At 45.1% G+C, this 18015-nt stretch overlaps 1 protein-coding gene and 2 long non-coding RNA genes across 3 annotated transcripts in view; 1 reads left to right on the top strand and 2 right to left on the bottom strand.

Moving 5' to 3' along the window:
• The first annotated feature begins 9 nt into the window (after positions 1 to 9).
• LOC147574925 (uncharacterized) lies at positions 10 to 15355 on the top strand. The gene is made up of 3 exons (XR_015242861.1): positions 10 to 333; positions 2653 to 2771; positions 15257 to 15355. It is a non-coding gene; the product is annotated as an uncharacterized LOC147574925 (long non-coding RNA).
• LOC147574926 (uncharacterized) lies at positions 11117 to 13103 on the bottom strand. Its single transcript, XR_015242862.1, has 2 exons — positions 11933 to 13103; positions 11117 to 11507 (listed from the first exon to the last, which is right to left on the bottom strand). It is a non-coding gene; the product is annotated as an uncharacterized LOC147574926 (long non-coding RNA).
• ANP32B (acidic nuclear phosphoprotein 32 family member B) overlaps positions 13850 to 18015 on the bottom strand; it is a 25170-nt gene continuing 21004 nt past the window's right edge. The window contains exons 5-7 of the mRNA XM_086683578.1: positions 16828 to 16952; positions 15286 to 15355; positions 13850 to 14299 (exon numbers count right to left, since the gene is read on the bottom strand). Of these exons, the coding sequence (XP_086539704.1) occupies positions 14232 to 14299; positions 15286 to 15355; positions 16828 to 16952 (263 nt within the window). The 3' untranslated portion in view covers positions 13850 to 14231. The remainder of the gene's footprint in view (positions 14300 to 15285; positions 15356 to 16827; positions 16953 to 18015) is intronic.

The following is an 18015-nucleotide window of genomic DNA, read 5'->3' as shown; positions in this document are numbered from 1 at the left end:
ACGTCAGCTCCGCCACGTCAGCCCGCCGCCGCGCAGCCAATCCGCGGGCCCCACCTCGATCCCGCCAGCCAATCGAGGCAGGGGGCGGAGCCACCCGTAAGATAGGCGTTGCGGTGGGAAGGGAAAACCCAGCAGGCTCTGTTCGCGAGATCTGGGCTCTAGGCTCACGGCAAGGAAACCAGGGCCCCCACTCCTGGTTGCAGCGTCCCTGCGTACACCCGTTAGCAAATATTCCCGAAGAGGGGTTGGGGAGGTGACGGCTGCCTTGGGCGTGGGGAGAGTGAGCCCTGCGGTGTAATGGAAAAAACAGATTCTGGAGGTGGACTTACTGAGGTGGGTGGTTTGAGCACAGCCCCTCCCACTAACCGGCTCTTGATCGTGAATAGTCTCTCTGAACGTTTTCTTTTTTCCATGAAATGGGAAAATGATATAGATTCGTGAGATGATGTATAGAAAGCCCTGCTCACGGTACTTGGCCTGTAGTAAGGTTTCAGTAAGTGGTCTACATTCCTGTTATATGAGAGGCAACAGGTTCAAAAAGTTCCACTGACTTGCCCAAAGCCACCCGGAAAGCCTGAGCAGAGCTGGGACCAGGACCCTGGACTACCTCTCAGTCTAGGGCTGTTGCAGTATGTTGTTAAGTTGCAGACAAAGTTCAGAAATAAGAGGCAGTTTGGAGAAAAGAAAAAAAACACTGATTTCCAGCTTGACTTACCAGAACTGATGAGCAAAGTAACACTAAGAGAAAGGTAAGGAGGTGGCACCTCCAGGTGGAAGGCGAGAAGACATGTTAGTATAAATATGCAGGTGAAACTGCTTTCCAGGTAGGAGGAAAGGCAGGGCTGAGGCTCAGAGTAGCGGTCTGGGCCAGAGATAAACCTGAGCCATTCAGAGCAAGACCAAGACCAAGGGTAGTTAGACTGCTGGCGGAGAGAGCGTACAGAGGAATGAGCCTGGGCAGATGGGAAGGCAGGAATGGAGAAAAGAGACTAGAAACAGGTGATAGAACTAGGGTGGTCCTGAGGTGGGGAGACCCACAGGGTCAAAGGCCCAGTGCAGTCCAGGAGAATAAGGAAGAAGAGACCAGGAGACTTGGGGATCTGCTGGAGATAGCAGATTTGTTGGCCAAGGGAGGTGAGGAAGCAGACAGGACAAAAATAGACCTTTTCTGAGTCACATTGGTTGTTAAAGCAGATGGCAAATAGACCCTGGGCTAAACAGGGTCCCAGAGTTGAAGGGTTTTGAAGAAGTGCACCTTTGGAGGCCAGGAGGAAGCAACCAAAGGAAAGAGGGGTTCACTCATCCGTGATATGTGGGTGTGCTAGACCGGATGGCACATGTGTTCTGTCAAGTTTAACTGACAGTCAACCTCTGGGTGAGGCTGAGCAACAGACCCTGACTACAGAGAAAATTAAACGCAGCGCTAAAGTAACTCAGGAACTTCGTGCTAAAGAAAACCATTATGGTTTTGAATACTTTGTGAATAAGTGAAAATTAAAGGGAAAAAAGGTGAAACCACATTTAAAAATACAACCACGCCACAAAAGCAAATTAGGCTGATGTCATTTGTGATGACATAAAAGCCTTCAGTAAATTAAAGTAGTGCTATATAACTTACTAGAGTAAGGAGAAAAAGACAAATTTTTTATTTCATTCTCCCTTTTTAAAAAGCCAGTTTCCAGAGCTTTCTGAGGCATTTTCTGCTTGGGTAATGAATCAATGTTCAATATATAGAAATGGGTGAGAGCATGTGGGAAGGTCTTAAAAACAAATTAAAACCAATGAGGGATTTTTTTTTTTCCTGTTATTGGCAAGAGAGGGCAAGGAAGAACTTAGCTTTGCAGAAACTGGGGTAACCCAGAGTGCTGGGTCATGGGGATCAAGGTAAAGGAGGGAGACCCAGTTCCCAGACCTGAGACCCCTGGGTCTGAGGCTCCAGGAGTCAGCCCTACTATGCTAAGCCCCTTCTTAAGTTGGTGCCTATAAAGCATCCTACCACGTGGTAATACTACCTAATCATTTGCCATTCTGTGCTCTAGCTACACTGAACTATTTTGGGTTCCCCTAAAGCATCATGTTTTCTTACCTCCAGGCCTTGGCATAGGCTGTTTTCTGAGCCTGTAGGCTTCCCACTCCTCCACCTCCATGTACTGAGCCATGACTGACCACCTTCTGGTCCATTAATATAGAAGTCACTTCCTCTCAGATTCTTCTCGGGTCTCCCCAACAATCTTCTCTGGGCTCCCAAAAGACTCTTATTTGCCCACTTATTATCTCTTATGGTAACTGCGCCTCGTCTCGTCTGTCTTCTCTTTAGATTGTGAACTTCTTTGGGTTGGGAACCATTTGGAGCACCTGCTCAGCACGAATAGCCTAGGGATACCATGGTGAACAAGATAGTCCATACCTCTGCCCATATGTTGCTTAGATCCTTCCTTGAATTATAAGTGTCCTGCAGGGCCAGGAGCTCCTTGAGAGCAGACCTGGACTGTTTCTGACTATATCCCTAGCACCAAGCACACAATTTCTTAGCACTTAATAGGTGCCAATAAATATTTTCTCAGTGTCCAGGTGCAGAAAAGGAAAGATGGCATGAATACTGAGGCATAGCTGACTTCATATGTTTATTCCTCGGGCCACATTCAATCTTAGGCAAACATGACTGTTCCCTGGGTTGCTCCTGAAGTCAGCCTTCTGGAAAGTTCCTCTGAGGAAGAAGTGAATTGTTGATCCACCCAAGTTTCCCAACCCCAGCCGCCAAGGACCTGGTGGTAAGTGGCCAAAGTGTCTGATACTCCCAAGTTTCTCAGTTGTTCCATTTACAGGCACCCTTGCTAGTCACACTCCCACCCACACCTACTTCCTGCTCCCTCAACCTTGGTCCCCATCCCTGTGACATAAACATCATTTTTCTACTGTCCCTGAGAAAATAAGCCCACCATCACACCCTGGGGGGTATGGAAGGTAGAAGTCAGCTCATCCTGACTCCCTCAGAGAATTTTGACCTGTGTATACACATCTTACCTGCCTCCGTTTTCCAAATGCGACCTCACCCCCCATTCAACAAATAATTTCTGAGTGCCTAGTATGTCAGGCACCTCGCCAGGCACCAGGAATAAAATGGGGAACAAAGAGTTTTCTTGCAACTTGTAGTTTACAATAAAGATCTTTAAAAAGTAAATTTGAAGATCTACCGGGGTTTATGAAACGGTTCATGAATTGGGCAGCACTCCCTCTAGCAAGTAGAGGAATTATACAAAATGAAAGGTTTTTCTAGACAGAGTGGGGCAAGAAAGGTACTCATGAAAGAAAAGGATTGCTCCAGAGAAGGCTGCTTGCTAGGGAAAAACAAGGTATCTTATCGTGCCGATCACCTCATCTTTCTTTGGGGGATGGAGAGAACCCAGGTGGCAGATTTCATTGCCTCTCATGGAAAGAAAAATTTCCTGACCTGTTAAGACCATATTTCAGTGGGGGGTGGGGGAGGGTTTGAAACTGCAATTAGATTGGGTACTAAGCCCTGGTTTGGGAACTTGGTCTATGTGACACCATGTGGGGCCTATGGTTTTCTTTATTTAACAATATAAAATCATGAATTATAATAATAAGGGCAATGAAAAAAACAAGTTGAGTGCTGGTAAGACTAACAAGGGGAGGGGCTTCTTTGCATGGGGAGTCATAAAGAGTCTTTTTTTTTTTTGAGAGAGAGAGAGAGAGAGAGAGAGAGAGTGCAAAGTGGAGGAGGGAGGGACAGAGGGAGAGGGAGAGAGAGAATCTCAAGAAGGCTTCATACTCCACACGGAGCCCGATCCCATGACTGTGACATCATGACCCAAGCCTAAATCAAGATGGGGACACTCAACCAAATGAGCCACCAAGGCACACCCAGGAAGAGTCTTTCTGAAGAGTTGACATTTAAGGTGAAAACCCCCATCCCAAATTCCTTCCAAATGATAACAATCTCTTCCTGTGTCGGGTCACCACATGAGACTGAGACAGAACATTGTCCTGGAAAAAGCAGGACATTCCAAACAGGGTTTGGAATAAGTCAGGCCTGGGTTCCACTCTCAGCTCTGCCCCTTCCAGAGGAAGAACTTTTCAACTTCCTGCCACAGGCAGGCAAACACCACCAGAGGGCAGGAGTGAGGATTGCAGCAGAAGAAATGTGTGAGACCCCTAACAACCCAGACCTGTCCACCCAGATAGTGGTCTCATTCCTGAACTCTGATTCCCTGGTCTGTTTCCACTGCCTGTGGCCTCCTGGGACCTTCCCTACCCTCAGACCTCATCCGGACAGTCAGCAGCCTTATCTCCCAAATTAGGATAGTGGATCTCTACGATGTGTCTCTACTTGCTCTTCTCACCTTTAACTTCCAAGAGTCCCCAAAGCTTTAAGAACTTTAATTCTTCTCCCCTCACACTTAGAGATGTTGGCAATCTTATCTCTTCACTGGGTTTTAAGATCTCATGTGTCCTCATGGGCAACTCCCAGACATTCATCACCAGCCCAGACAGAGTCTTCTCCCTGGTTGTCTGCTCAGCTCACAGCCATTTCTAAAAACAGCCCAGTAGCTCAGAATGCCCCATAGCAACCCTGTCTCAACCATGGATACTGTCAACCTGAGGACAACCAGATTGATCCAGACACATGCTAAAAGATACTATCCCAGGGGTGTCTGGGAAGCTCAGATGGTTAAGCATCATACTCTTGGTTTCAGCTCAGGTCATGATCTCACAGTTTGTGAGATCAAGCCCCTCATAGGGCTCTGCACTGACATCGCAGAGCCTGCTTGGGATTCTCTCCCTCCCTGTCTCTCTCTGCTCCTCCCCTGCTCTCTCTCTCAAAATAAATAAACTACAAAAAAAAAAAAAAAATATTAGAGAGCCTGGGTGGTTTAGTCGGTTAAGCAGCTGACTCCTGATTTCAGCTCAAGTCATGATCTCACGGTTGTGGAATTGAGTCCTGCATTGGGCTTTGTGCTAACAGCATGGGGCCTACCTAGAATTCTCTCTCTTTGCCCTTCTCCCCCCTCCCAAATAAACATTTTTTTTATTTTTTTTAATATTTTTTTTTAATTTTTTTTTTCAACGTTTATTTATTTTTGGGACAGAGAGAGACAGAGCATGAACGGGGGAGGGGCAGAGAGAGAGAGGGAGACACAGAATCAGAAACAGGCTCCAGGCTCTGAGCCATCAGCCCAGAGCCCGACGCGGGGCTCGAACTCACGGACCGTGAGATCGTGACCTGGCTGAAGTTGGACGCTCAACCGACTGCGCCACCCAGGCGCCCCTAAACATTTTTTTTAAAAAGATACTATTCCAGGCGCACCCGGGTGGCTCAGTCTGTTAAGCATCTGACTTCAGCTAAGGTCATGATCTACAGTTCGTGGGTTCGAGCCCCGCGTCAGGCTCTGTGCTGACAGTTCAGAGCCTGGAGCCTGCTTTGGATTCTATGTCTCCCTCTCTCTCTGCTCTTCCCCCACTCATGCTGTCTCTCTCTCTCAAAAATAAACATTAAAAAAATTAAAAAAAAAAAGATACTATTCCAGCAAATAAGCACATGAAAAGATGCTCAACATCATTAGCCACAAAACCACAATGAGATTCCAACTCACACTCATGAGGATGTCTAGAATCAGAAAGACAGATCATTACAAGGACATGGAGACATAGGCACCCTTAGACACTGCTGCTGGGAATGTAAAATGGTGCAGTTGCTTTGGAAAACAGTTGGCAGTTCTTCAGAAGGTTAAACACAGAGTAAACATATGCCCCAGCAATTCCACTCCTCACATATACCCAAGAAAATGAAAACATGTCTACACAAATATAAATAAAATGTAATATAGCCATACAATAGAATATTATGGGAAAAGAAAGGAATGAACTACTAACGCATGCTATAACATGGATGAACCTGACACTGGGATCTCGTCATGGGGTATTCATTAGTTGAAACTTGCAAGAACATTCAAATGAGATAAATTTTGGGGAAAAGAGGTTGGATGTTGCAGGGGCATGATGGATATCATCAAATATTTACAGGACTCCACTGAAAAAGCTGGATTAGTTCCCCCCCCCCCCCCCCGGTGGCTCCATAGGCCCAAGAATGTTAGAGATTTGGAAAAACAAGAGTTTTGTATAGGGGCACCTGGATGGCTCAGTAGGTTAAGCGTCCAGCTTCGGCTCAGGTCATGATCTCACAGTTCATGAGTTCGAGCCCCGCATCGGGCTCTGTGCTGACAGCTCAGAGCCTACAGCCTGCTTCAGATTCTGTGTCTCCCTCTCTCTCCCCCTTCCCCGCTCATGCTCTGTCTCTCTCTCAAAAAATTAAAAAAAATTTTTTTTAAATCTTAGGAGTTTTTTACAAAGTCTGCTTACCTAACTAAATAATAATAAAAGATAAAGATGCCTTATTATTCTAGAGATAAAGAACTTTGTTTTTCTAAGATGGAATATATTGGCTTATAAGGAGTGAGCTCCCCATCACCAAGGCATCCAACTAAAGTCAGGCATGTTACAAGGCGGGGGCTCCAGCATTAGCAGAGGGATTCAAGTAGAAGAGATCTCGTTTCTTCTACTTTAGGGAGCTTGGATTTCTTGGCATTTTAGGTTCCCATAGGTGTCTGGAGATAGAACTTTGTTAGTTCCAGATTGGTGGGCCCTGATTTTGGGGTCAATACAAGACTTCCTTGTACTGATCTGTATTATCTGCTGCCACTTTGGCCCTCTGTTCCTCAAAATATACTCATTTTTCTGGTTGGGTTTAAAGGAGGGTAAGATAATTAATGTGAATTAATACGGCTTAAGAGAAATATGGTTTGAATAATGTGAATTAATATGGAAGAGAAATGTGGTTTGAAATAAGTGTCACACAAGATCACAAAATTGATGGGAGGCAAATCAGGGTTTGACTGTGCTCTCAAAACCAGAGTTCTCAGGCCCTCCTTTTAATCACATTGCTTGTATATCCAAACACCCAAAGGGAGATGGTGGGGGAGGGGGAACTAAGCATCTGACAGCCATTCTCTGCCCAGAGGTTTTCACAATTCACTCATTTGGTGTTATGAATTGAATTGTGTCCTCCACAAATGCGTCTGTTGAAGTCCTAACATCTAGCACCTCAGAATGTGACCTTGTTTGGAAATATCATCTTTGCAAATGCAAGTAGTTAAGATGAAGTCATTAGGGTGGGCCCTAATCCAAGGTGACTAGTGTCCTTATAAAAAAGGAGAATTTTCACACCAACATGTACAGAAAGAGAACTCCATGGAAAGAGGCACAGGGAGGAGATGATGTCTATAAGCCAAGGAGAGAGGCATGGACCAAATCCTTTCCCCATTGCCGTCGGAGGAATCAACCCTGCTGACACCTTGATTTTGGATTTCTAGCCTCCAGAACCGTGAGATGACACATTTCTGTTGTTCAAGCCACCTAGTTTGTGGTATTTTATTATGGAGGCCCCAGGACACTAATACACTGGGTCATTGAGGAAATGTGCATGGAGTGCCAGCGTGAGGCACAGCAATGGCTAGTGCACATGTAGCCAAAGCACCCACTATCTGCAGGGAAGGAGACAGGGAGCAGAGAAGCCAGTGCCAGGATGGTGAGAGCAAGTCACCAAGGCCATCAAATGAGGACCCCAGGGAAGAAACCCTGGCTGCAGGCCACTGGGGAGGCTAACACCTTTGTGGAGGTTCTTGAAGATGGGGTGGGTTTTGCTCATGCAGGTGGAGGAAGAATGAACAAGTCCCATGCAGGAACATGCAGATGGCTGGGCCAGGAAGGACTTGTGGGGACTGAGGGGCAGGGAGTGAGGCTGGAAAGGTGGGGAGGTTTTGTGTGTGTCTCTGGGGTGAGCAGCGTAGAGATGACAGGTCCAGGGTGGGACACTGAAAGATTGGTCTCAAGTGGCCCATGACGTGGGAACATGGATTTCCTCAGCTTCATTTCTTCTTTTTCCCTCTATCTGCCACCTACTGAAGCACCTGCATCACTGAGAGCTCTGGATTTCAAAAGTTACCACCCACATGACCTTCTCCCAAGTCCAGTGGACCTGGTCCAGTAGCCCCCATCAGCTCTCTCACACCAGCCCGCTATTCTCCAGGAAGAGCACAAAGTGGGAAGAGAAGCCGGTCTTGCTCTGCACTCTGGGGTCTTACAACAGTCACTCTGAGCCTCAATTCCCTCATCTGAAAGATGGGGTCAGAATCCTCATGCTACCTCCTTGAGTAAGATAATGGGCATGTAAGAGCCATACAAATTGTAGTGTGCCATGAACACACTGGGGCCAGCATTTCTTTTGTCAGAAGTGGGGCTCAGGACCGGTCAGACTGGAGCCGGTCAGGGTGGCAGGGTGATTGTTGGTAGGATTTAGACAGGTAGTCCTGGGGGGCACTGGGTGGCTCCGGAAGCAGGGAAACAATGGTCTGATGCCCCAGCAAGAGAGGAACCTAAAGGCCAATCAGAGACAAGGTGGAAGATGACCTGGTCCCTGAAATGCACAAAGCCAAGAGCTGGACAGGAGTTCCCAACCCAGGAGCTGGCTGGGGTCCTATGGACTTCTCAAGTTTCCCCAGGGTCCTGCCATCCACTCCCAGAATCCCTCAGTGCCAGGCTACCCCCCTGCTAAGCTGCCCGCTTCTCATTCAACTGCTACAGCAGCTCATAGGTGCACAGCTGGTCACATGCACGCTTAGCTTAGTCAACCACTAACAGAGGCCAATGGCATAGGCTGTTCCCAGGTCTTCTGAAGAAGTCACCCCTCATGGGCATCGAGCACTTTCACTCAGCAGAGAGAACAGCAAAGCACAATTTACAAATGGGAGAACAGAATTCCAAGATTGCAAAGGGTCTTTAGCAAGTTCACCAAAGTGGTATATGACAGGACTGCCTTCCACAACACAAAATGGTTAAAAATGGGGACTGTATTTGCAGAATGCTCAGTCTGCCTGCCCCCCCCCCCCCCCCCCCCCAGCATTTTACGTCTCCAGCTCTGAAAACCTTACACTCGGTTCTGAACCTCTGGAACCAACAGGGTGTGGTTAGCCAGCCTCTACTTTGTCCCAGAGTGAGGAGGAAGAAATATGCCCACTTACCAGAACAGAGTCTGGAGCCAGAGAGCCCTAAAGAGGCACATTCATAGAGAGGAGAAGCTTTGGATTTGGGCATAGCTGGATTAGGATCCCAGCCAGGCTAGCTATTTACTAGCTATATGACTCTGGCTAAGGAACTTCATCTCTTCTGGTGTGTGTGTGTGTGTGTGTGTTTTGAGAGAGCGAATGGGAGCAGGGGAGAGGGGCAGAGGGGAAGAACCTTAAGTAGGCTTCATGCCCAGTGTGGAGCCTGACACAGGGCTCAATCCCAAACCCTGAGATCATGACCTGAGCCGAAATCAAGGGTCAGACCCTTGAGGACTGGGCCACCCAGGTGCCCCAGTGCACTTCACCTCCTGCTACTTCAGTTTCCACATCTGTAAAATGCAGATTACAGTTTATTATTTCACAGGGTTTGAGGATTAAAAAAAGAATCCTTTCGCAATAAATGGCCATCTGCTTCTTGACTGGAAGCATTAGTGCCCTCTAGTGGCAGATATACATCCTGCTCATGCTGATGAGTCTGCAATGTTACTTCCAGAACACGGAGTAGTCGGACTGGTCAAGGCAGATTTACCAGGATTTTTCTTTCTCTCTTTTTTTTTTTTAAGTTTATTTATTTTGAGAGAGAGGGAGAGGAAGGGAGAGAGCGAGAAAGATAAAGAGAGAGAGAACAAGTGGGGGTAGGGATAGGGAGAGGTAGGGGAGACTCAGGATCTGGAGCAGGCCCCGTGCTGACAGCAGAGCCCAATGCGGGGCTCAAACTGAGATCATGACCTGAGCCGAAGTGGGACGCTTAACCAACTGAGCCACCCAGGTGTCCCGCTAGTATTTCTAATGCAGTTTTTGGAAGACATCTCACTCATCAGTCCTAGAGGTGCAGCCCACATCTGGCCTCCTCACTGGTCTCCAGCTACCGGTCTATCCCTTTTACTCCATCAGCCTAAAACAAAGCTGACATTTTCTATCAGTTCAAACCCTTACCTACTCCTCGGAAGGGCTCTGGGATAACGGAGTAAAGCAGGAGTAACTGAAGGATTCCTGTTGCTGAAGAGAACTTGGGATTGTACCCCATTCAGATCTGTACAGCTGGAAGAGAGCTGTAAGCTCATTTTAGTTCAGGCCCTGTAATTTCAGCTGAGGAACTGGAGACTCATAGAAAGAAGTGCTGTGGGGAGGGGGCCAAATACCAGCCAGTGGCCAGGCTGGGGCTAAAACAGGGTCTCTGGATTCTGAAACCTTCCTCACCAAGTAACACTCCTGCTTCTCTAGGGTTGAGGTGGGGCAGTGCCTTAATGGATACCCATCTCCTCACAAATCCCTCCTGCCCTGGAGCAAAGTCCCTTTCATCAGACAGAATAGCTCCAAGGGTAATTTTCTTTCTCTATATGCCCTCCCAATACCTCTGGGACAAGTTATAAGATACTTGGTCAGAGATTATGAGGCTGACCTAATTGGCTCTAGGAAGAATTTCTACACTTGCTGCAATCTTGGTGGTTTTCCTGCAGAGCAACTGTTTGGCCGACCTAAGCTTAAGTCTAAGTCAGCTGGTAACTTGACTCCCTTTTCAAACTGTCAGCACAGCGGTATCATCAGCCTCATTAAAATTGATGTCAGCACCACTTGACAGGGCTGGAGAAAAGGGAAGGTCATGGCCTAAGGGTAGAACCACCTTCATGGTTCTGTCTCACCTTTCTCTGGGGGTAGTGTAGCCCAAATAGGAATGCCAGAATGGAAACATGGGACTGTCGTTGACTACCCTCATGCGGGCACTGGTCAGGAGTCCTCATGCTGGTGAGGAGTGGGGACTAGCGTCTTACACAATGCTTCTGCATTCCTGTCAGAAGTGGCCAGCACTCTTGGGCTTGGATTCCTGGAGCAGAATGAGAAAACTAAAGGTAAGAGCACCAAATTGAAAACTGGGCCATGTGGCTTCTAGGCCAGGTTCTTTCACTTCACCAGGAAACCTTGGGCTAGTCCTTGATTCACTTGCCTGTGCCTCAGTTTCCTCGTCTCCACAATGAGTATTGGTTCCTTTTTATTTACAAATGTTTCAGATGCAATCAAGACATTCCAACATATTACACAGGGAGAGAGCAGCTGCTGTGGCTGGAGGGCAGGTGTGAGGAAGAGACCCACTCCACCTACGCCCCGCACAAGCAAGGTGAGACCAGCCATCCAGCCCAATACAGCTCCCACCCAGCTTAGACAGTTGGTAACTCACATTTACTGCAAAAGCTGAAAGCAAACCTGCTCAGTGAGGGTCTCCTTCAGATGGGAGACAACTCCAGAAATAGGGTCCACTCTGTGGCCTCATCACCAAAATGCTTGTCAACAATTTAAAAATAATCTTTAGTCAAGAGCAGGTGAGCCTCAAGGCCCTCCCAGAGGGCAGCAGACTTCTGGAGAACCCTATTTAAAAAAAAAAAAAAAATGATAGAAATGAAAACCTGGCTTGGTAATTTCCCAGACATCTTTACTGGCCACATGTAGTAGGTCAAACTGACATTTTACAAAGTGAATGCCCAAGAATGAATGACCTTCAAAGGCCCCCTAGAAGTCCCAAATTAGTGCTGCAGTCTCACCTGCCATTCCTGTATTCTTACCCATCCTCTAGGCAAACTTGCCCATTTGAATCTAAAGGTACTTAATCAGGTACCAACCTCAGACCCCTGTTCATCATGCTCCTCCCTCCTTCCCCCATTCCTCTTCTAAACCGTTTTATTTGTAAACCTGTAGTGGCAGCATGTACAGCTGAAATATTTTTTCTAGTAGACATTCCCAATCCTTCTAGATGGATGCCACCTTTCCAGTCTCTGTATTACTCTCACACTTACCGGAGCTCTAGCTGCAGGTACTAGTTAAGTATCACTCCTGCATCTGTCTTCTCTTCCCTACTAGTTACTGTGAGCATATCCAACAGCTCGCTTGTCTCCATCCCAGCCCTCTCCCACTTGTCCAGCTAGGGTGTCTGGCACAGCCTAAGTGCTTTAGTAGATACTGGAAAAATTCTGTAAACTTAAAGAGGCAGGAAAACAATCATCCAAAGTTACTGTTTGATATTTGGCAATATATGCAAAACCTGGGTACGGAAGAAATTGCTTTATAATGTTCGAAGATTTGCCAAATGGCAAAGGCCTTGAGGCTGAAGAATATATAGTAGTACCTGTTAAACCAGAAATAAAAATTTAATTTTTTCGAATTTCCTTAGCAAGAAGCAAACTCCACTTTATAGCCTAGAGACTTCAATTTTAAAGTACACGATTTGGGAGTACCATTGACACTATGTAACTTTTTCTACACACTCAGATTCCAATCTTTAACACTACTTCTATGCATAAAAACCCTACTCATATCAGTAGCTTATAGTGTTAAGATTTGCTAAAAGAATCCTCAAATCTTCTACTACAAAAAACATTGACAACAAAGTCACGTATCTATTAAATGGTTGAGCCATTGAACACGCAGACTGCCGAACATCTTACCCCTCCCCCAAATCCCTTTAGGATCTTTAAGAATAGAGAAAATTTCCATCTTCTGGAAAAGCTGAGTTGACCTTGGGCAGTGCCTACCCGCTTCCTTGGCAAGGCTTTTCACATGTCATTCCTCTTTACCACGCCTGTCTTGATAACAAACCATACTCTGTTCACTTGTCAGTCAAACCCTACATGTTTTGGCCTTGATGCAAAGACCATTTTTTTTCTTCAGACCTTCCTGTCAGTGAGGGTCACAGACCATCAGTGCTACAAGAGACTTCAGAAGCCATTTGGTCACACCCCCTCAATTTTACAGACTGGGAGGTGATCCAGAGGTCAACACAAGGTTATAGAGAAAACCACTGGCAGAGGCAGTAATTAGAATTAGGATCTCCCAGAACCCTGAGTAAGGCTTTTCCCTTTATACTTTTTTTTTTTTTCTTAACTCACCTGTTACTTGAACCTTACATTTTTTATTGGCTTTCAGGGACTCCAGAGCACTGAATTTCAAATGTTGTTTTAAAAAAGTCTAGGGGTGCCTGGGTGGCTCAATCGGTTAAGCGTCTGATTTCAGCCCAGGTCATGATCTCATGGTTTGTGGGTTTGAGTGCCATGTTGGGTTCTGTGCTGACAGCTCAGAGCCTGGAGCCTGCTTAGGATTCTGTGTCTCACCCTCTTTCTGCCCCTCCCCCACTCATGCTCTCTCTCTTAAAAATAAACAAACGATTAAAAAAAAAAAAAACCAGTCTACTCCCAGGGCACCTGCCTGGGTTGCTCAGTTGGATAAGCGGCTGACTTTGGCTAAGGTCATAACCTCATGGTTCATGAGTTTGAGCCCTGCGTCCGGCTCTCTGCTCTCAGTGCAGAGCCTGCTTAGGATCCTCTCTCTGTCTCCCTCTCTCTTACCCTCCCCCACTTGTGTATGCTCTCTCTCTCAAAAATGAAAATTTATAAACAAATAAGTAATAGTCTACTCCCACAGTAGAGAAATGAGAATCAAATTTAAGTGTTCAAAGATCCTATACACTTGTGCATTTCCTCTCAACCACCACCTAATACATACAAATGCCAGAAAAACCAGTTCTGTAGTGTTTTAACATGAGCTTACAATTAAAGTCTAATTTAAAAATGTAAGCATACAACTAGGCTTTACCAAAGAGGAACGTGTTTATTTCACTTAAATTCTTAAAAATACTTTTTTGGCAGTTGACACACAAAATGTCCTAATGTAAAAAAAAATCTCATTAAAAAGAAAAGAAAAGCATGAAAAAACAGACCCAAAATGTTAAGATTTTATTTACAAAGCTTCTTTGTTGTACAGAAAGTAAAAATGCTGTTACAGTCTCGGTGTAACTGGTAGCCACAGACGGTTGACTCACCAATCACAGCTATCCACGCTACAGCAAGAGTCTTACACGAAAACCTAACAAACGCTTACAATTTTGTTGGGGTGAAGTCCCCAAGCTTGGTGGTGAATTTCCAAGAGGGACTAAATGGAGGAAGGTGGAATGTCACAGGAACTATTCTTTGGCTCTTTGGGTGGGTGGGTATCCTGGGGTTTGTATCACAGCTACCTTTTTTTTTTTTAAACAGCTACCAAATCCGTATGAGCAGTCCAACCAATACTGAACAGTTCTTTTTTTGCAAGTTATTTGGGGTCTTAATCATCTTCTCCTTCATCGTCTGTTTCTCTCTTCCTCTTTTCACCTTTCCCACTTTCTTCCTCCTCTGTACAATAACAAAAATTCACTTTAAGACAATGGGAAAGGCATTTGTCTAAGTTACTGCTAATGGAGGTAACAACAATGAACTTCTGATGGTTGGGAGATGAAAAAAATGTTAAGACTGATCAAATTGGTAGGTTGTCGGTTTTAAGAAGGACAAAATGCACAGCAGCATTTCAAATGACAGCAAGGTTAACCCAGTTTTCTCAACTTTAAGCTGCCATCTAAAAGATGACTCAAATTGTAGCAAGTTAATATTAACTCAAAACGTATTTCTTAGAATTCTTAGGTATTTGAGCCAAAAAGACCTATACATCATCCTGTTCTTTCCAATTAGTAAAAATTCATGGCTATGTCAATAAAATTACTTAAATTTGCATTATGTTTCAGAAAGCTCCTTGAAGGCAGGCACTGGACCCCAACTCTTGTATTCAATGTAAAATCTGGTCCAGTACCTGGCACAGAGAGCAGATGTTGAGAAAGTATGAACCAATGGAAAGCAGAGCAAATAATCTGGTACACTGAAACCTATACAGGTAGGAGAATCTATACTCTCAATGAGTAATAAACAGGTGTTTCACTGGTTTTGGCTGTGGTAGGGAAAAAGAATTAACTGTAATAAAACTGGAAAGGTACTATTTATATACTCTGCAAAAATTATGATCCAATTAGAAAGACTTTTTGTCAAAAGAGAATTCCAAAACCAGAAATCTCCTGTGTGGCAGTAACCCAAATGATGGGGTCTAAAAACACATTTAAAGTGCAGGACTGAAGGCCAGCCTCCTGCCTGCAGACAGGCATTATTAATCACTGTAGAGCAGGAGGCCTGTACCAGCACAGGCTCACTGACAGGGCTATATAAGCCCCTGTGAAGACCACCAGGGCAAAGGGAATTTTATTTTGTTCCCTGTAGTTTTAAAATTCTAAATTCATGGACATTTCCCCATGACTTTTAACTTAGGAGGACCAACATGCGTGCATCAGACCCACCTTCATCTTCATCTTCATCCTCCTCGTCTTCATCTTCATCAACTTCTCCATCGTGTCCAAATTCTTCTTCCTAAAGAACAGTAAATAGCAACCACTATTAGGCTGATCTGCCAAGCTGAGACGTACAAAGAGAAAAATAACTTGCCAATAAATGTAAAAATTCACCAAGGAGAAAACTTTAATATTATCTTTATCTACTTTAATGTTCTGAGATCTGTTCGTTTTTCTGAATAAATGAATTAAAATTTTCTTTAAAAACTGCTTTTCAGGGGCGCCTGGGTGGCGCAGTCGGTTAAGCGTCCGACTTCAGCCAGGTCACGATCTCGCGGTCCGTGAGTTCGAGCCCCGCGTCAGGCTCTGGGCTGATGGCTCGGAGCTTGGAGCCTGTTTCCGATGCTGTATCTCCCTCTCTCTCTGCCCCTCCCCCGTTCATGCTCTGTTTCTCTCTGTCCCAAAAATAAAATAAAAAACGTTGAAAAATTAAAAAAAAAAACAAAAAAAAAACTGCTTTTCAGAAGTAAGCATTTTATTTGCCAGACATGTTTATTTAATATACTATTTATAATGGATAATTCGAGAAATGATTAAAAATTTTTTTTTATTTTTTTAATGTTTATTCATTTTTTTCCCCTCAAGAAACAGAGAGACAGCACAAGGAGGGGTACAGAGAGAGGGAGACACAGAATCCAAAGCAGGCTGCGGGCTCAAACCCACGAACTGTGAGATCATGATCTGAGCTGAAGTCGGATGCTTAACCGACTGAGCTACAGAGGCGCCCCTAAAAATTTTTAATTTTAGAACAGGTTCAGACAAAACTCTCTGTATTCCCATCCTTATAAAAACCTTTTAGGAACTTAATTTCATTAAATACCTGTGAGATTACATAAATGCTCAGCCTTACTTTTTTTGTACTACAAAGAACATGCTTTTTGATGACATTTCATTTTCTTTGCCTATCTTCACAACCTCCCTGAGGTCTGTCAAAGTTAGGTCAATCCTTTCTCCTGTCCTCCTTGGCAGTCAGCTCCTCAAAGATACTATATTACTGGGTGTCCCATAAACTAGACTACCTGCTCTTTCAAGGCAGGACCACATTCTTGTTTAACTTTACATCCCCAAATCTTGAAAACGGCAATCGTAGAACGTATTTACCGAATTAGGCTCAACATACAGGAACAAGTTCAGACTTGGTAAACATACCCTCCCGTCCCTTCTTCAACACAACAGAAGGGACAGACCATACATCAGCTCTCAACATTTCCAGTTTTCTCATCCTATGGAATGAACACCCAACTCACTACTTCCTCCCAATAAGTTAAAGGGTCAAGACTGATAAATCCACAGAGCCAAGCATTTCACTTAGTATTTACTAAAAGGGGGGAACAGGAATTAACCATCAAACTGTTAATGGTCTATTTACAAGTTTACTAATTGCATTGGAAGTCCTTTTTCTTTCCTTTTTCTTAAAAACAATACAAAATAAAATCACCCACATTTTTAACTACAAATAGGAAACAGAGCAGCAAACATAGTTGCACCAACCTCCCCACTGACTTCGTCTTCATCATCTTCCCCTTCTACATCTTCGTCTTCATCTTCATCGTCTTCATCATCAAACTCTTCCTCCTCACCATCCTCATCCTCCTCGTCCTCCTCATCTTCTCCTTCTGAAAACAGTCCAAAGGAATTCATTAAACACCCTTGATGGCCCATAAGGCACACCTGCTAAAGTACTGGGGCACTTCAGGTTGAGCCACAGAACAAATGCTGTGCTACACCAACGTCCAGGAAACCCATGCCCCTTGGTCGCCCCCTTTCTCCCAGGCTGCTGCAACTCAGTCCCTTTGTCCATCATGATGCCATTACATCTGGAGACCAGGAGTCCTGGCGGACTAGATGTATGCTACAACAGTCAGTGATGAAATGATATTATCTCTGGGATTTACTTCAAAATAAGGAAGGGGGAAGTGGGTAGGGATGTGTATGTATAAAATAAGATCAGCCACAAATCAGTGATTGTTGAAGCTGAATGATGGGAACATGAAAGTTCACTTTACTATTATTCCTATCTTTGTCTAGGTCTGAAATTTTCCATAGTAAAAAGTTACCCCCCCTCCCAAAATAAATAAATAAATAATGAGCTCCTTCTCTGAGGGAAGGGCATCACCATAAAGCCAGCTGCCAGATGAGGAATCTAAGAGAGTAATAACCCTGTGAGAGGAAGGAAATAAGAGGCAGGCTGAGAGGTACCTGCACCCTCTGTGTCTCTACTCCATTTGGCTCAGGCCTCTAGGCAACCAGTTCTTACCTCTCCTGGTCCTGAAGCTCGCTGTGCTGTCCTGCTTCCTAGTCTCTGCATATTCTTCCCTTTCTTCTCTGCTTGGCTAACACTGATTCAAACACCTGGGTCTCAGTTAAACATCACTTTTTTCTTAATTGATTTTTAATGTTTATTTCTTTTGAAGAGACAGCATATGGACAGGAGAGGGCCAGAAAGGGGGAGACAGGATCCAAAGCAGGCTCTGAGCAGTGAGGACAGAGCCCAATACGGGGCTTGAACACCAAACCATGAGATCACAATCTGAGCGGAAATCAACAGTTGGACGCTCGGGGAGCCTCAGAGGCTGAGTTGATTAAGCATCCGACTCTTGGTTTCAGTTCGGGTCACACAATCTCATAGTTCCTGAGTTTGAGTCCTGCATCAGGCTCTGTGATGACAGCACAGAGCCT

This window comes from Puma concolor, chromosome D4 (genome assembly GCF_028749965.1).
Source record: "Puma concolor isolate L17-30 chromosome D4, mPumCon1.1.hap2, whole genome shotgun sequence".
Lineage (NCBI taxonomy): Eukaryota > Metazoa > Chordata > Mammalia > Carnivora > Felidae > Puma > Puma concolor.
The sequence above is the reverse complement of the archived record's forward strand: the minus strand, read 5'-3'. Positions and strand labels throughout refer to the sequence as shown.